Below are 25619 nucleotides of genomic sequence, written 5' to 3'. Positions count from 1 at the left end.
TGACATCACCATGGCACGAAGTCACTCTGTCCCGCTCCCTCCCACCAGGTGGGCACTGGTGGCTCACACTTGTCATCCTAGCTACTCAGGGGGCTAAGGTCTGAGGATCACAGTTCAAAGCCACACCAGGCAGGAAATCCCTTGAGACTCCTATCTCCAATTAACCATCAAAATCACTGTGGCTCAAGTGGTTCCGTGCTCACCTTGAGCAAAAGAAGTTCAGGGAGAGTGCCCAGGCCCAGAGTGCACACCTTAGGACTGATACAACAAGAAAAGAGAAGAAAGAAGAGGCACTCTCTCAGGCCAGGGTAGCTGGTGGAAATGTCTGCCAACTTCTTGTCTCGCATGGTACATGTTTTCTTTACAAGTCCTCAGGTAGACTGTTAGCTCCCTGAGGGCAAAAACCATATATCCCCCTGCTGTTTCTTTCAGGGCAGACAGTCCACATACTTGCTGAATAAATGACACAATTTACAGTGAACCTGCTGAACAAATGACCCGACTTCCACACGCCAATACATCACTAACAAAGAAATGAGGGCTCAGTTCCCACTGCCCTGAGCCTGGAATCTACAACTCAGATTTGTGCATCTCATTACCTCTGAAGGACAAGAACGAGGTTGAGTGTGTCAGGTGTACTGACTTCCTGTTGGTCACCGGGTTGTGTGTCAGATATGCTGACTTTTGTTTGTCATTGGACTCTGTGTGTCAGGTGTGTTGACTTCCCACTGGTCACTGGACTCTGTGTGTCAGGTGTGCTGACTTCCCATTGGTCACTGGACTCTGTGTATCAGGTGTGCTGATTGCCCATTGGTCACCGGGTTCTGTGTATCAGGTGTGCAAAAAACATCACAGACTTAGCTAATTCTGTTTACCAATTTCCTTACTGTTTTTCCATTTCCTCCACACCATGGACATGATAAGAAGATCTTGACATGACCTAAAACTCTCTAAGAGGCGCTGTGTTGACCAAGGGCCCTGGATTTTCCGAGGTCTTTAAGTATCAGAATATGAAAGTCAAGTTCTGCCAAGGCCAAGGTCAGTCGAGCTCAGCAAAAGTCACTGAGAAGCTACCTCATTGCAATTGAACTATTCGGATCTCTGGCCCTGCTTACTGCTGTTATCTTGGCTTTCTTGCTAGAAACAAAAGTAGGTTACAAACAGAAATAAGTTCTGGAGGCTGCTGCACAGCAGGGTTAAGTACGGATACAGATACCTTATTGTAGGTTTCAGTAATGCCAGAAGAAAGGACAGGAATGGCCTTCGTCTCAACGAAATGGTAACTGTTTGAAGAGACAGTTCTACCCTAGGTATCCAGGCATCAAAGCGTTGGCACTACCCATCCATGTGGCCAATTAAAAATCAATAAACACTGGGGCTGGGAATATGGCCTAGTAGCAAGGGTGCTTGCCTCATATACCTGAAGCCCTGGGTTCGATTCCTCAGCACCACATATATAGAAAATGGCCAGAAGTGGCGCTGTGGCTCCAGTAGCAAAATGCTAGCCTTGAAAAAAAAAGAGGCCAGGGACAGTGCTCAGGCCCTGAGCTCAAAGCCCAGGACTGGCCAAAAAAAAAAAAAAAAATCAATTAACACAAGCAGAAATGAACTAAAACCAGGACTAATGGTATTCAAGCACAGGCCTGTAATCCCAGCCACCCGGAGGCAGAGGCCAGGTCAGCCTGGGCCACAGCAAGATGCTGTCTCACCAACAAACAGTGACAACATATACAAAGGGCAACATCTTCTATTCTTCAAGGAGACACAAACATGCCACCTGTGGCCTGAAGATCTCATTTTGCAAATTTCCAGCCAACTTGGGCAGCCAAGGGGGTGGGGGGTGGGGGGAGAGGAAAAAGTTCTATTCGTCCATTTGAGTTTTAAACTTGTCTGAGAGATTTGAAACTATACCTATAAATAATAATCACAGGTTCAACCCAACACAAGCATTCCATATAGATCCTTGGATCTCAATATAGATAAATGTCTTCCAGATAATTCTTCACTCTGCTACATTGTATCTCAATGTTCTGTCAGGAGTCAGCTTGAAAGACACAAAAGAAAACCAAGGAAGAACTCTCTAGAAAAAGGTGACAGAGCAGACCAGTTCAGGGGACAGCTTGACCTTGTGCTGGTCACTCACACTTGTAATCCTAGCTACTCAGGAGGCTGACATCAGGATCTTGGTTCAAAGCCAGCCAGGGCAGGAAGGTCCATGAGATCCTTTTTTTTTTTTTTTTTACTACTTTATTGTTATTATTAAGGTGTTGTACAGAGGGGTTACCATTTCCTAAGTCAGATAGAGGACATTATTCTTTCTTTATTTATTTATTACCAGTCCTGGGTCTTGAACTCAGGGCCTGAGCACTGTCCCTGGCTTCTTTTTGCTCAAGGCTAGCACTCTGCCACTTGAGCCACAGCGCCACTTCTGGCCTTTCTATATATGTGGTGCTGGGGAATCAAACCCAGGGCTTCATGTATACGAGGCAAGCACTCTTGCCATTAGGCCATATTCCCAGCCCCTCCATGAGATTCTTATCTCTAATGAACCACCAAAAAACTGGAAGTGGTGCTGTGGCTCAAGTGGTAGAGTGGTAGCTTTGCTCAGGGACAGCACCAGGGCCCCGAGTTCAAGCCCTTCCAACAACAACAACAACAACAAAGAAAGCCTTGGACAGTGGGTCTCTGGTCCCCTCTGCCCCAGGAGGCAGTGTTTGAAGAAGCTGAGAAGGGAGGTCTGGGGGCAGGGGAAGCAGCAGCCTCACAGGCTCACTTATTTAACCAGAGACAGGCAGTGGGGTGGGCTGGGTGGGGCAGGGCAGGCCCCTGCCCTTCCCTCTCTCCCTCCCTTCCAGATGAGGACTGCAGGGGAGGAGCCCTTCCCCCACAGGGAAGCAGTGAGATCTGGGTCCCCTCTCCACACTGTGTCCCCAAAGCACCGAGCTCCCTCCCTCCCCAGGCGGCCTGATCACAGGCAGAACTGTCCTGGGATCTGAACAATGAGTTTCTAGACCAGGACGCAGGGACCTGGTTTCTTGTGGCTAAAAGTGGCTCCTGTGTCATCAGTGCACGGAGGGAAGACAGACAGACAAGTCAGACAGACAAACAGGTCAGACAGACAAGTCAGATAGACAAGTCAGAGAGACAGACAGGCAAGTCAGACAGACAGACAGACACACACACACACACACACCTTGGCACCCATGATTTCCTTTTTCACTTATCTATTTTAGATCAAGAAGTTGTGGGGCTGGGGATATAGCCTAGCGGCAAGAGTGCCTGCCTCGGATACACGAGGCCCTAGGTTCGATTCCCCAGCACCACATATACAGAAAACGGCCAGAAGCGGCGCTGTGGCTCAAGTGGCAGAGTGCTAGCCTTGAGCGGGAAGAAGCCAGGGACAGTGCTCAGGCCCTGAGTCCAAGGCCCAGGACTGGCCAAAAAAAAAAAAAAAAAAGAAGTTGTGGCTCAGGAAGGTAAAATTCCTGAGCCACTCTAAGGTTGTACAAGTCAGCTCAGCACTGAGGATAGAATGGCTGCCCCCCCCAATTTCAAACCCCCATCCCTATGCCCCCCCACCACAGAACAGGCTAGGTGGAAGACAGGGAAGATGTCAGGATAAGGAAGCAAAACCTCCTCAAGTTGTCTCAACAGCCAGCTTCCAAGAATCCAGGCTGTGTGTCTTCTCTTAGCTAACCTCTCTGGGCTTTCTACACATGTGAGATGAGGGTAGGAGGAAGACAGATCTCAAAGGATGATGATAATCACACCTGAGCCAAATCGCATATGTAAAGTCCTCAGAACAGCGTCAGACACTGCGCAGCCAAGGGCTGGCTGAGAACACAAAGCTGGAGTCTGTGACCTTGAGTTTTCCCAGGCTCTGGAGTCTGGCTGTGTGATTCTGGGCAGATCACTCTCCCTCTCTGAGCCTCACCTTCCTCATGGATTAAAAAAAGGAATGGGTTGGTGCTGCCCAAATGCCATCAGGAGAAAGCCTAGCGCTAGGAGAAACGTAGCACATGGCACCTGCCCCCCTGGGTGAGGACGATGGGTACCACAGCCACGTGCCCGGGGCTGGCCGCAACCTGTGCCTTCTCAGGGGCACAGACCAATGGACGGCCAGTCCACACGGGCCCGCGCCTCTCCACATCAACAGGAAAGTCAGGGGACAGCGTGCACGGTGCCTCCGACATCCAGCCATGCACACCCCGCAGAGCTGAGCAAATGTGTTTGTGTGACAGCGACGCACGAGGCCGGGTGCGTTTATTTGCCTAGACATGGATGCGTTCGATGTAAACAGAGGGAGAAGAGAAGCCATCCCGGAGCGGGCGGGAACGCGGGAACGCTCCCCAGCACCGAGGCTGGCTCCGGGCCCCGCACGCGTGCCGGTGCGGTATATTTAGGCCGTTAATCACACTACCTATCCAAAGGCAGGGCAAACCCAGCAAAGCTCAAATTAGAAACATCCTACAAAAACCACAGCAGCCAATAGCAGGCCTGGGCCTGGCTCACCGCGCAGGCTGGCAGGCTGGCGGGCTGGCGGCCCAGGCTCCCAGGCAGAGGAATTCTCCCTGCAGGGCTGGGGGGCAGCTTCTGGGACGGGGGATAAACTCCTACCTGCCCCCGCGCACACACACACACACGTCAGCTCCACTTTGGGTAAAGGAACGCTCAGCTGCTGGCTGGAGTTGCCTGTTTTATGAAAACCCAAAAGCAGGGTGTTGGTGGCTCACCCCCGTCACCCTAGCCACTCAGGAGGTGGAGATCTGAGGATCAACATCGGAAGCCAGCTTCTGAGACTCTCATATCCAATGAACGGCCAAAAAGCCGGAAGTGGTGCTGTGGCTCAATTGGTAGAGCGCTAGCCTTGAATAAAAGAGGCTCAGAAATAGCGCCCAGGCCTTGAGTTAAAACCCCAGTACCAGCACAAGACAGAGACACACAAAAACAGTGAGAGACACAGAGAGAGAGAGAGAGAGAGAGGCAGAGAGAGAGAGAGAGAGAGAGAGAGAGAGAGAGAGAGAGAGAGGAGGTAGTCATGCACAGGATCCGCAATCACCAGGGAACACGTGGGAAGGTTCACGCCAGCTTTGACTCCCTGTAAGATGTGGAGTCAAGCACGGCCCTAAGGCGAAGTGCATTTCAGAAGCAAAGAAACACATTCAAACCATGCTGAACACACGTTCAGAGCTCAAGACTGCACTGAAAACATCCGCTCCTGCTGGGGTCTCATCCAGGCCCTCAGCCCCGGCCTCTCACCTCAGAGCTCTGTGGGGTGGGGGAGAGGAAGAGGGGTTCAAAGAGCCGAGGACAGCCTAGTCCACCCTGGTCACCTGCAGAGAAGGACAGCTGAAGACTGGCTGAGGGACTGGGCCTCCAGCTCAATGCTCAGGACATCTCTGTAGTCGTTTGCAGACAGGCGTGTGTGCAAGGACAACGTGCATGCAGTAAGGGATGCTCAGCCTTCTCCCATCCTGTGGCGGGGGACACTGCTGAAAATGGCCACCAAGGGCCAGGGGTCACAGTGCCACTGCACCTGCTACGTGCAAACAGAAGGTGCTAGCCTAACAGAAATACACATGGGCTGGATAAGCTTCATGTAGATGCGACTTAGAGTGGCAACGGAGGGGGCAGGGAAAGGGGAAGAAAGGAGGGAAGGAGGGAGGGAGGGAGGGAGGGAGGGAGGGAGGGAGGGAGGGAGGGAGGGAGGGAGGGAGGGAGGGAGGGAGGAAGGGAGGATGGATCATAGCCATATTAGGTAGACCTATAATGAATAATGACAATTGACTACACATGAAATCTATACACACAAGCAGGATATGTGGTACATGCCTATAATCCCAGCACTTAGGAAGCTGAGGCAGGAGGATCGAAAGTTCAAGTCCACTCCGTACTATTTATACAAGATCCTGTCTCAAAAGATAAAACAATCTATAAATGTAAGAAAAAAGTTCAAGTCCACTCCGTACTATTTATACAAGATCCTGTCTCAAAAGATAAAACAATCTATAAATGTAAGAAAACAAACAACTAGGGCTGGGAATATGGCCTAGTGGCAAGAGAGCTTGCCTCGTATACATGAGGCCCTGGGTTCGATTCCCCAGCACCACATATACAGAAAAAAAAACGGCCAGAAGTGGTGCTGTGGCTCAAGTGGCAGAGTGCTAGCCTTGAGCAAAAAAGGAAGCCAGGGACAGTGCTCAGACCTGGAGTTCAGGGCCCAGGACTGGCCAAAAGAAAACAAACAACTAGGGCTGGGAAAATGGCCTAGTGGTAGAGTGGTTGCCTAGCATGCACGAAGCCCTGGGTTCAATTCCTCAGCACCACATACATAGAAAAAGCCCGAAGTGGCACTGTGGCTCAAGAGGTAGAGTGCTAGCCTTGAACACAAAGAAGCCAGGGACAGCGCTCAGGCCCTGAGTCCAAGACCCAGGACTGACAAAAAAAGAAAGAAAGAAAGAAAACAAACAACTAAGCTGAAATAAAGCTAAACAGATTATTAGAACATATAATGTATACAATAACCTGCCTTTTGCACTTTTTTTTCTTTTGTCAATCCTGGGGCTTGAACTCAGGGCCTGGGCACTGTCCCTGAGCTTCTTTTGCTCAAGGCTAGCACTCTTCCACTTGAGCCACAGCATCACCTCTGGCTTTTTTTGTGGCTTATTGAAGATAACAGTGTCATAGACTTTCCTGCTCAGGTTGGCTTTGAACTGTGATCTCTGATCTCAGCCTCCTGAGTAGCTAGGATTACAGGTGTCAGCCACCAGCACATGGCACATTTGCTTTTTAACAGAGGATAAAGCAAATAAAATTTTCAAACTAAAATAAATGACAGTCTATCAAGTTGGTGACAGCCCCACATGAAAAACATTTATGTAACACTAGTAAGTCATATCCTAATGGCCAGAAATGGAAAAGCAAAGGTCATAATTATGTCAAGTATTCATAGGATTCATAGAAAAGAGGTAACATACAAAAATTAAAAATGAATGCTGAATACTGGTGGCTCACAACTGTAATCCTAGCTACTCAAGAGGCTGAGTTCTGAGGACCACCTCTCAAAGCCAGCAGGGCAGGAAAAGTCTGTGAGACTCTTATCTCTCAACCAAAAGGCTAGAAGTGGAGCTATGGCTCAAGTAGTAGAGAGATAGCCTTGAGTAAAAAAGCCAATGGAGAACATGAGGCCCTGAGTTCAAGCCCCAGTTACCAGTGCACACATGCACATATAACCCATGTAACCTATATTTACTCTAAATACATACATTTTCTAGCTTTATCTGCTGGATGATAACCCATAGCATTTAGAGCACTCCTAGTGACCAACTGCAGCTCCTGAATGCCACTTCTCTCTAAAATAAAGAGAACCAGGGGCTGGGAATGTGGCTTAGCAGTAGAGTGCTTGCCTAGCATGCATGAAGCCCTGGGTTCAATTCTTAAGACCCACATAAACAGAGAAAGCTGGAAGTGGGCGCTGTGGCTCAAATGGTAGAGTGCTAGCCTTCAACAAAAAGAAGCTCAGGGACAGAGCCCAGGCCCTGAGTTCAAGCCCCAGGACTAGCAAAAAGAAAGGGGAGAGAGGGAGAGAGAGAGAGAGAGAGAGAGAGAGAGAGAGAGAGAGAGAGAGAGGAGAGAGAGAGAGAGAGAGAGAGAGAGAGAGAGAGAGAGAGAGAGAGAGCTCCAAAATAAGTAGCCAAGTTAGAGGTGTGGCTCACTAGAAGAACTAGTGTGAAATCCTGAATTCAAACCTCAGCACTGGCAAATTGAACATGATGAAAGTACATTGTACTATTTTTTGTCTGTTTAAATTTCTATTTAAAAAAGAAAACTTCCAAAATAGTCTCCTACTGTCCCTGCTGGCGAAAGGGGCAGATGGTAAACGTGGACAGTTTTCCCAGTCATGGAGTTGTTCAACAGTGTTTAACTTGGGGCAGTCTTTCAAGGACCCATCACTGTCATTAATGACAGCAGCCCAAGCAATCGCGCGACTACTTCTGGCACACCTATGTAAGGCTGCTGCCCCTTGTACTCGAAGTGGATCCTTTGAGTCCTACCCCTGGAAGCCTGCCCTAAGCGGACCTGTGCTTTTCTACATGGAAAAACCCAGCCCACCCGGACTGGGGCAAAGGGGCAAAGGCAATGAGCAGAAAACCGAAGGTTTGGATCCAGGAGTTGTTCCAGCATGTGTGCAGGCATGTGTGCATTCATGTGCATGGGTGTACATGCACATGTGTGTGTGTTGTTACACATGTGTCTATCAACCTATGGAACTGTGCCAGGATGTTTCAGAAACAAAGAATATTTTTGGTCGGTTGTGGGGTTTGAACTCAGGGCCTGGGCGCTGTCCCTGAGCTCTTCTGTTCAAGGCTGGCACTCTACCACTTGAGCCACAGTGCCACTTCTGGTTTTCTGGTGGTTCATTGGATATAAGAGTCTCATGGGTGCTGGAAATATGGCCTAGTAGCAAGAGTGCTTGCCTCCATGAAGCCCTGGGGTCAATTCCTCAGCACCACAGCGCCAAAAGTGGTGCTGTGGCTCAAATGGCAGAGTGCTAGCCTTGAGCAAAAAGAAGCCAGGAACGTGCTCAGGCCCTGAGCCCAAGCCCCAGCACTGGCAAAAAAAAAAAAAAAAAAAAAAAGTCTCATGGACTTTCCTGCCTGGGCTGGCTTCGAACCCTGATCCTCAGATCTCAGCCTCCTGAATAGCTAGGATGACAGGTGTCAGCCACCCACCAGTGCCCAGAAAAAAAAATTCTTATGGAGATTGGGAATCAAAGACACAGAAAATGGGGGGAGTCCAGTTGCCCCAGGCCAGGCTTGGCTTTTCTGTCCTGGCGAAGCCCTCTGCAGCTCATCTTGATGTGAGTTAATGCAGCCCTCGCAGCTTGTGGAGGGGCTGTGGTGACCTCTGGGCGTCACGCTCAAAGCCTTCCCAAGGCTGACAACTGCACCCTGATTCCTAAGAGAATCTCAGCTGGGACACTGGTTAGACTACCAGCCCGACTTCCACAGTCTGAGCTGCTACAGCTGAGGACCTCGGTTGGGCGGCTCTCTCTCCTGAGAAGCCCATTCCAAGAGGGCCTTCCAGCCCCGCCCCTGGAAGTTCCTCTGCCTATCATTCTCATTGCCATCTGCTTGTACCCATCCACACAAGCAGCCACAGATGGCCCTGTTCCTGGTGGCCTCTACCCCCCCATACACACACACCCTCTCTGCAGTACAAGACACCCTTAAGGATCCTGGGGTGTAGCCAGGTGCTGGTGGCTCACGCCTATAATGCTAGCTGTAACCCTATAATCAGGAGGCTGAGATCTGAGGACTGGAGTTTGAAGCCAGCCCAGGCAGGTAATTCTGTGAGACTCTGATCTCCAGTGAACAGGAAGCGGAGCTGTGTCTCAAGTGGTAGAGCACCAGCCTTGAGTAAAAAAGCTAAGGGACAGCACTCCGGCCCTGAGTTCAAGCCCAAGGACACACACTCTCTCTCTCTCTCTCTCTCTCTCTATTTTTGAATGGAGTAGAGAAGGCGTGTTTATCCTAAGGATGAGTCTCGTACACCTCACAGGACTGTATCAAGATGTAACGGTGACACTGTGCCAAGTCCCCGCCAAGATGGGCATTCCTGACTCACCCCTAGGTGGCGCCTGCGCCATCCACCCCCGAGGGCCCAGGTTGGGGGGGTGACGAGCAATGCAACTCCACTAAGCACCATGCCGGTACTGAGTAAGCACCCAAAATAAAGGGCAGTTCTGGCTCACAGATGCATGTTGAGGGCGGGGAATGTGGCTTAGTGGTAGAGTGCTTGCCTAGCATGCATGAGCCCTGGGTTCGACTCCTTAGCACCACATAAGGAGAAAAAACCGGAAGTGGAGCTGTGGCTCAAGTGGCAGAGTGCTAGCCTTGAGCAAAAAGATGCCAGGGACAGTGCTCAGGCCCTGAGTTCAAGCCCCAGGACTGGCAAAAAACAAAACAAAACAAACAGATGCAAGTTGAGGTGGTAAGCCGTCATTCCAAGAAGCACAGAGCGTCCTTTGATCTGCCCCGCCCGGCCGAGGACCCTGCACAGTTTGTGCTGCCCCTGGAGAGTCGAGTGCAGCTGAGGCTCCCCGAGGCCAGTGTCTAAAAACATTTCCTTCCAAGCGTCACCACCACAAAAGCACCAAGCTCAAAGGAAAACGCCTCCGTGCTGAAGAAACTCAAACAAAAGGCAGCACGCACGAGACACGGAGGCGCCTGGATGCAGCCGCACCAGAACCCGGATCTGCAGCCTTGGAACACTCTGGGGGCCCAGCGGGGGTCCCCAGCATCTTCCGGGGCAGGGTGGTGACAGGCCAGACCTGCAGGGGATGAGGCAGAAAGAAGGACACAAACACACTCACGATGAGTCGGGCCACACTGACTTCAGGAAGTGTGCTTCGGGGGGTGGCAGGTAGAACCAGGCATCCAGCCACATGCACACCCACCTGGCTATGGTGGCGCACGCCTCTGACCCCGGGGGCTACTCGGGAGCCTGAGGTCTGAAGTGCGAGGTTCGAAGCCAGCCCAAGCAGGAAAGTCTGTGAGGCTCTCATCTCCAATGAACCACTCAGAAAAAGCCAGAAGTAGAGCTGGGGGCTCAAGTGGTAGTATACAGCCTTGGGGGACGGTGCCTGCACCCTGAGATCAAGCCCCAGGACCAACACACAGACACACACGCGCACACGCACACGCAATACATCCAGAATAAACCACAAGTTTCAGATAAGCCATCAACTCTTGCAGCGTATTTCCCACGCCATCTATCTAATCGTGCTGCTATCTAGTCACTGCTGTTTCCCTGGAACTCAAGCTCAACTGAGCATCCTGCGGGTTGCCTAGCAACGCTGTGAGCAGCGGGCATCATAAAGAACTCGTGCTAGGCAGCAGGGCGGGTGGAGAGGCCCTGCCTGGGCAGCAGCCTCCTCCCCTCCTCCCCTCCCTTCCTCCGCTCCCCTCCTCCTCCGTGGCTCCCTGCACACCTGTGACTTACCCAAGGTACCCAGTGGTAGGAGGGTAAAGCACTGGAACCCAGCGCCCTGCCCTGGTTCCCTTTCCCCTCTCCATCCCTCAGGAAGATCCACAGCCACCCCTAGAGAGGAGGAGGGAGCCAGCTGCAGGGTGGGCCAATGTGGGGAGGGCTGTGGCTCTGGCCCAGCACCATGGCTCAAGCCTGTCATCCTAGCTACTCAGGAGGCTGAGATCCAGAGGATGGCAGCTTGAGGCCAGCCGGAGCATTGATGTTTGTAAGACGCCCCCATCTCCAAAATAACCAGGAAAAAAGCTGGACCTGAGGCATGGCTCCAGTGGTAGAGCAGCAGCCATGAGCCAAGAAGCCTAGCAAGAACAAGGCTCTGAGTTCAAGCCCTGGTACACACATACACACACACACACACACACACACACACACACACACACACACACACACAGAGCTCACCAGTCCAGTATGGTCCATGGTCTTCTAACTCATCTTCATATCTGCTTGTGCCTTTCTGTGGTCTCTTCTCACTCAGCCCAAGCCATAACCACCACCACCACCACAACCCTCCCCCCCCACCCAGCTCAAAAACTCCAGTGTTATTCCTCTTCATAAACGTACTGGTGTGCTGTATGCATCCAGCAACAGATCCTACTTCCCTTGCCCACCAGGTCTTGAACACTCCATTCTCACCAAACACACTCACTGGCTCCTCCTCTGAGACCGCAGGACCTTTGCACACACTGCTGCTTTACTCTGAAGCTCTTCTCCTCTCCCTGCCCCACAGCCTCCTGGATCACCCCCTCATTTCCCTCACCTTTTCCAGGAAGCCTGCTCCACACTTTCTTTTCCTCCTCATACTACTCCAACTTCTATTATATTCCCTTATTCCTTATGCTTATGCTGGACACCAGGCCTCACAATCACTTAGCTTGAATGCTCAGTTGGTGCTTTATCATTTGAGTCATGCTTCTGGCCCAGTGTTTTGCTGGTTAATTTGGAGATGAAGAGTCACAGACTTTCTGCCTCCATTGGCTTTAAATCTTGATTCTCTGGATCAACTTCCTAAGTAGCTATGATAAGTGTGAGCCACCAGTACTTGAACTCAGGGCCTCTTATGCTCTTGGCTCTATTGCTCATGGCTGGTACTCAACTACTTGAGCCACACCTGTAGCCCAGCACTTGGCTGCTTAACTAGAGATGGAATCTCACACATTTCTTTCTGCCCAAGCTGATGTTGGACCATTAAGATCTCAGCCTCCTGAGGTAGCCAGGATTACAGGCATGCACAACAATGCCTGGCATTTACGTTGATTCCTTGATTCCCTTGTCTCCTCCAACTAGAACCTGAGCTGTTTTCAAGCAGAGAGACAGATGTCTCAGCACACATAAACCACTGCATAGTGTGTTGTAAGTGGTCAGCTCCAGGATGAAGCAGATCAGAGAGAGAGAGAGAGAGAGAGAGAGAGAGAGAGAGAGAGAGAGAGAGAGAGAGAGAGAGAGAGAGAGAGGAGAATGGGTTTGCAAACCAGAAAGGCAGCAGTCAAGGAAACCTGACAAACAGTACCCTGTGATTGTTCCCCCATCTGACCCCAATGGAAGGGGTGCCTGGCCCAGCCCTGCCCTGGCCCCTCAGCAGAGGCCTATGGCAGCTGGTGATGAGAAAAGGGGCCACACATATATTCTACTGTATGTGTGTGTGTGTGCACATGCGCACGTATGCAAGGGGAAGGTCTCCTCTCAATCCAAGTTCATTTATGACCACCTTCATTATCACTAATCTGATCAAACAACGGCCAGCCTCTTGAACCTATAACACGCTACTGATGAATTTTTCATAACTTTGTAGAGACATATTTTTTTTGCCTGCACTGCTGTTAATAATAAACCACTCTAGAGCAAGAGGTTTGAAACGTGTTTCCATCTGGCCACTCCTTTCCTTTTCTCCTAGCTTCCTCCTCTCTCGTCCCTGGAGGGACTGTGAAGGTCTCGCCCTTGAAATACTATGATTTCAGGGTGCTGGGTGTGTTGTGATACGGAAAGAACCTGCCTGCCAGTTTGAACGAGGACGAAGCTAGCTGTGCGAGGCTTTCCGATCATGTTGGAGGAATGGAGACCATCCATTAGAGACACTTATTCAATTTGCAAATGAGGCTGTCTTGTTTTTCTCTCATAAGGAGGAGGGTGCCAAGGAACTTCATGCAAAGGAAGGGAAATGAAGGGTGAGCCACGGTAGTTGCTGCCTGTAATCCTGGCTATTCAGGAGGTGTGGCCCTGCAAAATCTTACACACTCCTCTGTGAAACTCATATCTCCTTCTGATGCATTTGAGATTTTCTTAAAAAAAAAAAAAAAAAAAGAAGAAGAAGGGGAAACAAAGCATGCAGTTTTCACAACTGGGCCTGTCTCCTCTTTAGCTCAGCACCACACCCTGATGGGAGGTGTCGTAAGTGACCTCACACGTGAGTGATAGTAAGTGATATCATATATCACAAATGTACTTGCCACACTAGCCTGTCATTACTGTCATTCCTAATGATGGATAGGCACAAGCTGAGCACTGGTGGCTCACACCTGTCATCCTAGCTCAGGAGGCTGAGATCTGAGAATGGAGGTTCTAAGCCAGCCCAGGCATGAAAGTCCATGAGCCTCTTATCTCCAATGAACCAGCAGAAAACCTGAAGTAGCGCTGGGACTCAAAGTGGTAGAAGGCTAACCTTGAGCAGAAAAGTTCAGGGACAGCACCTAGGCCCTGAGTTCAAGCTCTATAACCACCAACAACAAAAAGATGGGAAGGTAGGAGCTCTACTCTCTTCAATTCTGGGAGGGTAGCTGGGAGCTGCTGGTTCACTCCTGTAATCCTAGCTACTGAGGTTTGTAGGACTGCAATTCAGTGCCAACCTGGGCAGTTAGAAAAGCCTGTCAAGACTCTACCTCTGATTAACCAGTAAAATATCAAACGGGAGGAATGACTAATGTGGTAAAGCACTAACCAAGAGAACAAGCTCTAAGCTCTAGTCTCAGTACTGCCTCCAAACGGAAAAACCAAAACCCTGTCCTTCTGAGGGGTTCTCAGGGCTTGCACATTTTCTCAAGCATCCTCAGTCTGTAGGAGAGGTAACGCTTCTGTGGGACCCACGGAAGTCCTGCCGGCCTCCGGGACAGGGACTTCCAGTGCCTAAGAATACGGTCCATCTGCTTTCTGACTCAGCCAATCTGCCTTACTGGCAATTCACTCGAGAGGCTGAGAGCTGGAGGATGGCAATTCAAAGCCAGCCGGGTCATGGCAAGCATTGGTGTATGCCTGGGAGACCTTCGAAGAAAGGAGGGAGCCGGACATGAGAGCCCACATACCAGATGACTGCGCTTACGTGACAGTGCAAAACTACCGGGAGAGGAAACAGATTTTTTTCTTTGGGGGGGGGGGGGTGGTTCAGGGGGTAGCGTGCAGGGGGCCTGGGGCTCACCCCTCACAGGTGCAAAGCACGTTTCTGTGCCTGGAGATGAGCACATCCAGCGGTCGCGGCTGCAAAACGCCAAGCGTAGAATACAAGCTATCCAAATGGACATCTTAAAAGGGTTCAAATGTACATGAGTTTTTACATTCCATGAATTTTTACCTCAATCTTTAAGAGCTAAAAACAAAAAACGGAACATCAGCAGTGGCTATATGGAAGCAAGGGAAATTGCCAGGAATACAAAGAAAACTTAAATAATGGGTTTTTTAAAGGTGGTTCACCAAGAACATATAACCATTGCAAATGAGTGAACATGTCACAAAACAGCTCAAAATACATGAGGTAAAGGAGGGACGCAGTGTTCAACCTGTCATCCCAGCTACCTAGAAGGCAGAAATCAGGAAGATCAGAGTTCAAGGCCATCCCAGGCCACAAAAAAAGAAAAAAAGGATCAAAATATCATTTCAACCAACAAGTCAGACTCAGTGGTATACACCTGTGATCTCAGCTAAAGGAGAGGAGGGTCACACACAGTGCAATGTCAGCCCAGGACAAAAACATGACACCCTTCCTGAAAAATAACTAAAAAAAAAAAATTAAAATGGACCAGGAGCATGGCTCACGTGATAGAGCATCGTTTTATACCTGAGTTCTAACCCCAGAACTATCACACAAAAGAAGGAAGGAAGAAAGGAAGGGAGGGAGGGAGGGAGGGAAGGAGGCCTGGCTATAGGGATTGAAAAGCGATAAAGCAATGCCAAAATGGAGAGACACAGGATAAAAAGACAAACGACTACAAAAGCAATACTTGCAAAACTGTTTGGTGTAAACCAACTGAACAACTCATGGGGGGAGAGGGAAAGAGGGAGGGGGAGGAGGGAATGAGGGAGGAGGTAACAAACAGTACAAGAAATATATCCAATGCCTAACGTATGAAACTGTAACCTCTCTGTACATCACTTTGACAATAAATAAGAAAAAAAAGTGATAAGGCCAAATCTACAATATGTACAACATACCAATGTTCCTACAATACCAATATTCATCTCCCTGTAATCAATAAGTTACCTGGTGGCACCATCAGCCAAGAGGGTCTAATAACACACACAGAATCCTGGGTCCCCCAAGGATTCTCACAAAGTACACGGGCTCACTCAGCCAGAGAGAACATACCCAGAAGGATCAACAAACCTTAAAACAGTTTAAGAACACTGAAACTGTTCAAAAATGTGCTCATTGGCCACCACAGAATCAGAGTAGCCATCACCAGACACCAAGGAAGGCAACACCTGTGAGGACAGCCTGAATCACCGCAGAAGCCGTGAAATAAATCAGACCGTCTTACAAGAGTGGAGAGGAATGGAAGTGTAACCCACCAGAAATGTGTGGGCCAAGGCTACAGCAGCCTGGGGCTGGCAAGGACTGGTTGCAATGAATACTTGCTCAAGAAAGAAGGGCATGGGCTGTTTTCCCCAAGGCACACCAGAAGTATGGTGTGTTATGGCCATCAAAAGAGATAAATAAGGAAGCAGCCTTTAAGAAGGCCAGACTAAGCCCAGCACCAGTGGGGAGGCTGAGACCTGAGGATTGAGGTTCAAAGCCAGCCCAGGCAGGAAACTGGGTGAGACTCTTATTGCCAATAAACTACCAAAAAACTGGAGGTGGCGCTGTGGCTCAAGAGGTAGAGCACTATCCTTGAGCAAAAAAAGCACAGGGACAGTGCCCAGGCCCTGAGTTCAAGCCCCAGAAACAGCACCAATAAGTAAATAAATAAAAAGATGATGTGGGCAAATGGACTCTGTCGCATGTGGCAATCGGGCAAAGTCCTGAAGGGTTGCAATCCTTCCACCCAGGAATGCCCCTTCTAAGAAAGGAAGGGAAGGGGGACACACAGGATGGCCCCCACAATCCCACTCACCACACAAAATGAGGAACACTTCCTCAGACACAGAACTCCAGCTAGACAAATGACACAGCCAGCGGCCACTCATATTACGCAGCCATTAACCACAATACTTCAGCCCGATGCCAGGGGTTCACAGCTCATAATCCTAGCGACTTGGGAGGCTGGGAACTAGAGGATTACAGTTCCAGGCTGACTCAAGAAAAGTTTACAAGGCTTCCCCTCCACAGAGCGAGGCTGGATGCAGAGGCACAAAGCAAGGCTCAGATGCACACCTGGGAGGGGAGTGACCACCCTACCCTAAAAAGAATGGGTGTGAAACAGGGCCAGAGGCATGCCTCAGCAGTAGAGCTCCAACCTGGCAAGAATGAGATGCTAAGTCCCATCCCTAGTACTGGGAATAATAATAATATCAGGCTGAGGTCTGAGGATCGTGATTCAAAGCCAGCCTGGGCAGGAAAGTCCACAAGACTCTTCTCTCCAATTAGCTACTATAAAAAGCTAGAAATGGTGCTGTGGTTCAGAGTGATAAAGCACTATCCTTGAGCACAAAATAAAAAAACTCAGGGACCGTGCCCAGGCCCTGAGTTCAGGCCCTAGGGCTGGCATAAAAAAATTAATGTAATTACTTAATTAATTAACATAAATAAAATAAAAGACGCTTCCTAGCCTCAGCCTGCCTCCGGGCTCCAGCCCGCACATGCAACAGGACTTGACTGGCAGGTCCAACCCAGCCCACGAACCCAGCCTTCCCATGCCCAATACGGAAATTCTTCAGAAAGATGAACTCATAGCCCAAGGAGATAAGTGTTAGGAAATGGGTGCTTGCAAGAGGGGTGGCAGGCCTAGGGGGGAGAAGCAGGTAAATGAAAGGGGGAGGGGGAGGATGCAGGTGAGAAAGCAGTGTATATACCACAGGATTGAGAAACAGAAGAGAAGGGGTGGTAGAAGAGGGGTGAAGACATCCAGGGGGTGACACAGATCAAGACATATTGTGTACATAAATGGTTTTGTTACATGGCAAAAAAAAAAAAACTCAATACATACTCTACAAATTAAGAAAAGTGAGGGGAAGAGGTGGGTTGGGAAAGTTGGGTGGCAACATCTTTGTACAACTACTTAACATAATAAAAATACTATAAAAAATTAAAAAAACAAACCAGCACCACACCACCATTCACTGATTTTGGGGACAAAACACTAAGCACTAGTCCTCAGTTCTTGATTTCTCTTTACCTCTCCTAGCATAGTCATTGGTTTCTTCGCTTCCGACAGAAACTCCTAACTTGTCTACAGCAACCAAATCTTTAAAAAACATACATCACATAGTCCAGCCCAGTGGTACTAACCTGTGCTCCCAGCTATGGGAGAGGCAGAGATAGAAAGATTGTGACTGGAGGCCAGTCAAAACAAAGCAAGTTAACAAAACCTTATCTCACATCACAATCTGAGAATGGTGGTATATGCCTATAATCCCGGAGGCAGAGGTGAGATGATCACTATCCGAGCCCAGCCTGGGATACATGCAAAACCTCTATCTGAAAAATAATGAAAGCAAAAAGGTCTGGGTTTTAGGTCAGCCGGTAAAGTGCCTGCCTAGCTAGTGTGAGGCCCTGGGTTCAACTCCCACCCCCCACCCGCAGTACTGCCAAGAAAACTAAAATAACACCATGTATGGTCACCTCCCTGTTCAAAGGCTCCTAGAGGAATAAAATCTGCGCATTTCAGTCAAGTGGCCCACGGCCAGATTCCTGTCCTGTCTCTTACTCTGTCCCTCACCCCTTCCCACCTGCTCCACTCTGAGAAGGCTTTGGGAGGAGATCCCGAGGCCCTGGGCCACTGGGGGTGGCTGAGCCCAAGGGTGAACCCCTCCCCAGAGGCCCTGGGCACCATCAGTAGAACTGGCCCAGGGCGCAGGCACGTGGAAATGTTCCAAGCCACTAAGTATCGGGGTGTTCCATCCTCCAGCCATTGGTCAGTGACTTCTAGCTCTCAGCAAACACCATCTTCCTCCTCCCCAAGCCTCCAGCTGAACCCCCTCTCCCCTCTCCCTTGGCATTTGCCACTGGATTCCAGCTCAGCTGGGGGAGGCAAGCGGCTCTGGCTCCCAGGAAGAGGCATTTACCAGGTCCCTACTTCCACTCCCCTGCTCTCCTCTTTCTGGGTGCAAGCGATGGTAATGGGCCATTAACCAAGCAAGCCCTCTCAAACCATTTAGTGAGCAAGAAAAGCCTTCACGGTACCAGGGGCCAGACACACACGGGTCTATTCATTTCAGCCTAACCTACTCAACATGCTAACTTCTCATCTCCTCCCACTGAGTGGGGGGGACAGGAGGGAGCCCCAAGCCCCTACACCCAGGATGGCCACATGAATTAAAGCAACTCACAAAATACAGTGGAACTGACGCCATGTGGTTTTCCAGTCTCAAGATCCCTTGCCCTGTAAGAAACCAAGCAGCCAGGTAGCAGTGGCTCACGCCTATCATCTTGGCTACTCTGGAAGCTGAGATGTGAGAATCGCAGTTCAAAGCCAGCCTGGGCAGGAAAGTCCATGAGACTCCTATCTCCAATGAACACCCAGAAAACCGGAAGTGGTGCTGTGACTCAAAGTGGTAGAGAGCTAGCCTTGAGCAAAAAGAGCTCAAGGGCAGCAAGACAGGCCCTGAGCCCAAGCCCCAGGACCACCAACAACAACAAAAAAAAACCCAAGGTGTTACCCCAGGAAGCCACACAGAGGAAGAGAATGGGCGGTCCCATCCCCCAGCCCTTCAGTCATGTCACCCCCAGAGAAGACTCATGAACAAGCTGACACAACCCACCCAGTTACAGAAAACAATCTTAAGCCCAGTGCTGCCCAAACATAGCTAAGTGTAGAGAGGGCTAATTGAGTGGCAACAGATCATTAAGACAGAGTACATGGAGGTGGAAGAAAGACTTGGACTGGGGACTGGTGGCTCCGGCCTGTAATCCTAGCTAGCTACTCAGGAGACTGAGTTCTGAGGGACGTGGTTCAAAGCCAACCTGGACAGGAAAGTCTCTTATCTCCACTAACCTATCAAAAATAAAAACCAGAAGCGGAGCTGTGGCTCAAGTGGTAGAGTGCCAAACCTTGAGCAAAAGAAGCTCAGGGATAGAGGCCAGGCTCTGAGTTCAAGCCCCAAGACCAGCATAAAGAGAGAGGGGGGCGCTGTCTATGTCAGTGCCATTCAAGAAAAGTTCAAAAGTACCCCACCCAGGGCTGGGGATATAGCCTAGTGGCAAGAGTGCCTGCCTCGGATACACGAGGCCCTAGGTTCGATTCTCCAGCACCACATATACAGAAAACGGCCAGAAGCGGCGCTGTGGCTCAAGTGGCAGAGTGCTAGCCTTGAGCGGGAAGAAGTCAGGGACAGTGCTCAGGCCCTGAGTCCAAGGCCCAGGACTGGCCAAAAAAAAAAAAAAAAAAAGTACCCCACCCAGTACCCATCCCATCCCTGATAGCCCTCTTACTATGTAACTGCACCAAAACAGAGCAGCTCAGAAACCTCTCCCTCTAACCAGGGCCCCTCCCCTCCCAAATGACTCCCACAGACCAGCAATGAACAAGCCAGCAGCTGCCACCTATACACCTGTAAAGTCCAGAAACAAAGAAGGAGTTTTCCTTTTCTTTTCTTTTTTCCACCAGTGCTGGGCCTTGAGCTCAGAGGTGTGGGTGCTCTGCCTTAACTTTTTCACTCAAGTCCACAGCTCCACTTCCAGCTCTTTGCTAGTTAACTGAAGGTAAGAGGCTAGCTTGGAATTGCAATCTTCAGATCTCAGCCTCCTGAGTAGCTAGGATGACAGGTGTGAGCCAACAGCACCCAGCTATATAATCTTTTTTTAAAAAAATTTTTCCTATTGTATTCACTCCAAAACATTTGCCAGCTTCTGCCTCTGTCCTCAAAGGGCCGGAATTTGGTTGACCTGATGTCCCTGTGCTTCAAACCAACGAGTCAGCACTCTGAATTCCTCTGCTATGGCACATTGCCTGTCAATCTCCGTTCTGAACACACGGGGCTGTAAGATGAGGTATAATAATAATACGCTCTGTTGTTTGCATCTGGAGACCTGTCCCCTTTTTCTGTGATCTAAATGCTCCTGATCCTTCATTCCACTTGAAATCCCCATCTCCCCAAACGAGGCTCCCCTCCATGGTCGGCCAAATGTTTCCCCTGGTGTATTTTATGGAACAAACCCTTCCCGAGGGAAATCCTTGGGAAAGGAAAACACTGCTGGCCCCATCCTTGGAGGGTGGCACATGGTGCGCAGATGGCATAGAGAAGGCTGAGAAGGTCTGCAGGAAGAGAGGCCCATCTCACTCCTGCTACTCTCAACTCTTCCCCAAGTTCATTAAGCATTCACCAACCACAGAGTTTGTATCGCCCACGAAATACTTGTTCACCACCAACATCCAGGATGGGGCCTGGAATGTAGCATCTGTTAAAACAAACTTTAAAAAAAAATGTTAACATCCCACAGAATTCTGCAGAATCTACTTTGGCAATGCCACTGAAGCTCCTTGTCTCCTTCCATGCCCCCGGGCCATCCAGGCTTTGCCATATGTTGCTAACCACGACCATCTCTGTAACTGTCCTTTATTTAGTACTTGCTAAGTAACTTGAACGCAAGTGAGTACCAGAGCCCTCAACCAGTCAGTCATCTCTTATCATGCCTACAACCATCATTTGAAGTAGGTAATATTCGTCTATGATTACCATTTGTCCCCGCCCCCAACAAACTATGAATCAAAGTAGCTCAAGTCAACAGCCTGACTAGAAAAGCTAGAATTCAAAATGGCACCAATTTAACTCAAAAACTCATGACTTTTTTTTTTTTTGTCAGTTATGGGGCTTGAAGCCAGGGCCTGGGCACAGCTGTCCCTGAGTTCTTTTGCTCAAAGCTAGTACTCTACCACTTTGAGCCACAGTTTACTTCTGATTTTCTAGTGGTTAGGTGGAGATAAGAGTCTCATAATCCTTCTGATCTCAGCCTCCTACGCAACTAGGATTACAGTGTGAGCTCCTCGCACCCAGCTATGACCTCTTCTTTTCCATCAAAGTATCTCCTAAGAACATACTGTAGCCGGCAATGCTGGCTATCCACCCAATAACCATTCACATCTTCCCTGATACCAGCAGAATATGAACACAGAGCAGGAAAGACAGCAGGTCCTCAGGTCACGAAGGTGGCCCCATGTCCCCACTCCTCGCCTCCCTTGCAGATAGGATACCATTTGACTCGGGCCAAGAAGCTCATAATGAACCATCACTGTTGGGATAGTGAAGAGGAGGTGTCCTGGGGGGCAGGTGTCTTGGTTGTTAGCAACCAAAAGTAAGACCCTCTCATCCATCTCCACTCTCCAGGTCCACTCTTCCTGGAATGTAGATGTGAAAAGCTTCCAGCGCCACCTTGCAAGCCTAAGGGAAAGTCTATGAACACTCCCAAAGACATCAGCCCTGATTTTTACAAGGGAAAAACAAAATCAGAGCTAGACTGATCTACTGAACTCCCGCAGCTCCAAACCTCTGTTACACAAGAGGGTGGAAACATTGTTGGTTTCAAGGCTGGATTTTTAATTCCATGGAGTGAATGCAATTCTTAATGGATTCACATTAATGCTGTCTCCCATATCACTGGCTGGCTCAACATCATCATCATTTCACAGAGATAAGATTCACCTTTCCTCCCCAACCACCAAGGCTGCCTCTTGAAGGCAAAGCACATGTTGTGTGGTTTTGTTTTGACAGACGCAGGTGTCGCCCGCCATCAAGGTATTTGGAGTGGTCGGTGAGTCGCTAATGTCGATGAGCTGAGTGGCTGAACCATGGCACCTGTCTCCTAGTGGGACCATCTTTCCGAACATGCCCTGGGAAAACTCACACTGGAAACACAAGACACAAATGCGGATTCCCCAATCCTTCTCCCAGTACTACCTGAATTCGAATCTCTGGAGTTCAGGCTGAAAGCCCAACATTTTAATGAGCACCCTTTGATATATAAAATCTGACAACTGATGGAGAAAAAAAACAAACAAAGAACAAACCACCTATGGATCCAAACAAGAAGTTCTGGCAGGACTCTGTGTGTGTCTGTAACAGTTGTGGGGCTTGAACCAGATATGGGTTAGGGTGCTGTCCTTTAGCATTTTTGCTGAAGGCTGATGCTCTACCACTTGAGCGCTTCTCCACTTCTGGTTTTTTGGTGGTTAAGTGAAAGTAAGAGTCTCAAGGACTTTCCCGCCTGAGACCTTAACCTCCTGAGTCGCTAGGATTACAAGCATGAGCCACCAGCCCTGGCTCAAGTTTGGCAGGATTTGACCTGAAGTCACCAGCCCCTCTTCAGGGGCCCCTCCTTGCCCTAGAGATCCGAGAAGTCTAAATGGCTGTAACTGCTCCCGACTGATCCCTGGGCAATGTGGTTAAAGTGGCTGGCATGCCCAAGGGCACGCTGGGACCAAGAGACTGAAGCTCCCCATCACCACCCCTGTTTCCAAGGAAACTGCCCAGCAGAATGGAAGAAACCAAACCCAGCATCCACGGAGAAAACCGCCGCTGTTGGGGGGAGTTACCTGAGGACAGAGTCACATTTGAGAGGAAGGAATAGAAAACTTCAGGAAACTTCCGCAGCCATCTACAAACTAGCATGGGGCTGAGGGGGATCCTGATTGCTGATGAAGAGATCTCAGGTGGTCTTCACTGGGGGGGGGGGAGGGTGTCCTATTTCCCGACAACACCCTCCATGCAATTCTGATGCAGACTGAGACGTGAGTCTGGGCCAATGCATCCCATAGTTTGTCTTCCAGCAGCCAGGCATTGACCAAGCTTTGCTCACAGAAGCAGGACCTGTGCCTGCCAACCTGCCCTTCCCACTCCCCCCAACATCCCCTGGCATTTATCTAATTTCATGGGGAAGATCAAGTTCCCAGATGACAGGCACACACAGACATATATGGGAAGGAGGGAGAAAACATGATACTAAAATTCACACACACACACACACCACACACACACACACACACATCCTCTTTCCAAAGGATGCCATCCTATGGGTTGATATCAGCCAAATTCAAAACAGAAAAGAAGAAGAAGAGGAGGAGGAGGAGGAGGAGGAGGAGGAGGAGGAGGAGGAGGAGGAGGAGGAGGAGGAGGAGGAGGAAGGAGGAGGAGGAGGAGGAAGGAGAGGGAGAGGGAGAGGGAGAGGAAGAGGAAGAGGAAGAGGAAGAGGAAGGGAGAAGGAGAAGGAGAAGGAGAAGGAGAAGAAGAAGAAGAAGAAGAAGAAGAAGAAGAAGAAGAAGAAGAAGAAGAAGAGGAGGAGGAGGAGGAGGAGGAGGAGGAGGAGGAGGAGGAGGAGGAGGAGGAGGAGGAGGAGGAGGAGGAGGAGGAGGAGGAGGAGGAGCCTGGGCAAATGAATCTGAGAGAAACACTCGCCCAGGCAGAGAGCCACCAGTGCAGGCCTTGGGAACACGCGGGCCTCAACTCCCGAGTCTCAGGAGCAGCTCAGCAGCACACACGCCTATTTCACCTACAGGACCATCTGCTTCACCCCAGGTCCCACGGCCAACACCCTCAGGTAACGCCAGCTGCCAGGAGTTCCTGAATTCATCGAGCCATGTGGGCAGCCGGGCCAGATGATGAGCCGACTCCCTCATGCATCTTAGACAACCTGGAGACCCGACGAGTACGCAAACACCAGGCATTTTCAAAGGAGGCTAAGCTTCCCACAGACCAAAAGGCCTTGGCAAGAAATCATCTCTGATCTCTGCCATTTTCTTGGTAAGTAACTCTGCATATACCCCACCCCTCAAAAAAGAAAAAAAAAAAGCCCTGCTACAAACTCCTTGTCAAGTTCATTTGGAGAGAAAAATCACAACACGCCAAAATAACTCCTCCTCCTTCGGACCCTTCTCTCTCAAATCTCACCAAGATCCGAGAGGATTTTCCCACGCCACTTGTGCAGACTGTTTCCCGGCCTAATTCTTTTTTTTTCTTTTTTACACATCTTTAGGCCTGCTGCAGCTCACTGGATCAAATGTGATTGTATTGGAAATGGATAGCTGACTTCAGTGAGATGGTTTATTTCTGTGCATCTCGCTTCCTTCCCAACATGCATTATCACTGAGAAAATAAAAATCCACAGAGCAAAAGGGGAGGCCGGGAAGGAGGGGAGGTGAAGAGGTCTACCTGTACAAGCAGCCCCATCATCCTGCCAATAAAAACAAAAAAACAAAAGAAAAAAACACCTTTTGACCACCTGCAGAATGCACAAGGTCACGTGGGCCCTCTGCAGGTTCAGAATCTCTCTATCCAACACACAAACCCCCATGGCATATAAACAAATCTACATGCAGGGGGGGGGGGGGGAAGCCCCAACTCCCTGCTCCTGGACGCAAGCAACCGAAATAATAAAATAAAGAATACCAATAACTACTGTTACTACCTCCCAGAGAGACATAAGATGCACAGAACACCAATCCAGCCCACCTCGGGTTACCCCTCCCCCTCTCCCCCAGCCCCCAACAAACAGAATCAGAGGGGAAGAGGATGGTCGGGGAGGAGGGGAAGGCAGCAGGCAGGCTGACCCAGCACCAGCACCACCACCACCACCACCACCACCACCACCACCACCGCCACCACCATCACCACACACACACACACACACCGCCAAAGCAGCAGCACCTACCTCCAGGGTCCGGATCTCTTTTTGTGTGAGGTCGTTGGAGGTAGCACATTTGGTCCTAAGCCCTTCTAGGTTGGAAATGCTCAAGTCTATCATGTTTTGGACCAGCTCGCACTGTTGTAATGCTTTTTGCAAACTCAGAGGCTGCAGCTCCTCGCCTTTTGTCATGTTTTCCTCATCCATCGCTTGCTCTGTAACCCCCCCCTTTCTCCTCCTCCCTCCTCCTCCTCCTCCTCCTCCTCCTCCTCCTCCTCCTCCCAGACAGAAAAAGGGGGGGGGGGTAGGGAGCAGAGGTGGAGGGAGCGAACCCCCTCCGCCTCGCCAACCCCTGCGACTTGTCACCAACGTCTCCTGAAGAAGAAACCCAACATTTCACACGGGGCTGAGGGGGTGGGGTGGGAGGAGGGGACCAAGCCAAAATTTATTATTTTATTTTGGGTGGTAGCAGGCAGTCTCCATTAGAATGTCTCCTCTCCCCCCCCCCCCCACCCTTCCTCTCCTGTCTCTGAAAAGGAGCGATGTTGTTTCTTAGAAGCGAGCCAGGTGCTGTGATGCTGTTCTGAGCACTCGGGGA

At 49.9% G+C, this 25619-nt stretch overlaps 1 protein-coding gene across 1 annotated transcript in view; it reads right to left on the bottom strand.

The window, feature by feature from the left end:
* Ksr2 (kinase suppressor of ras 2) overlaps window positions 1-25228 on the bottom strand; it is a 199554-nt gene extending 174326 nt beyond the window's left edge. Inside the window, exon 1 of the mRNA XM_048340914.1 lies at window positions 25049-25228. Within this exon, the coding sequence (XP_048196871.1) occupies window positions 25049-25228 (180 nt within the window). The remainder of the gene's footprint in view (window positions 1-25048) is intronic.
* Between the last annotated feature and the right edge of the window lie 391 nt (window positions 25229-25619).

Source organism: Perognathus longimembris, chromosome 3, assembly GCF_023159225.1.
Source record: "Perognathus longimembris pacificus isolate PPM17 chromosome 3, ASM2315922v1, whole genome shotgun sequence".
NCBI classification, from domain to species: Eukaryota; Metazoa; Chordata; class Mammalia; order Rodentia; family Heteromyidae; genus Perognathus; species Perognathus longimembris.
Note: the sequence above shows the minus strand (reverse complement) of the source record. Positions and strands in the feature narration are given on the sequence as shown.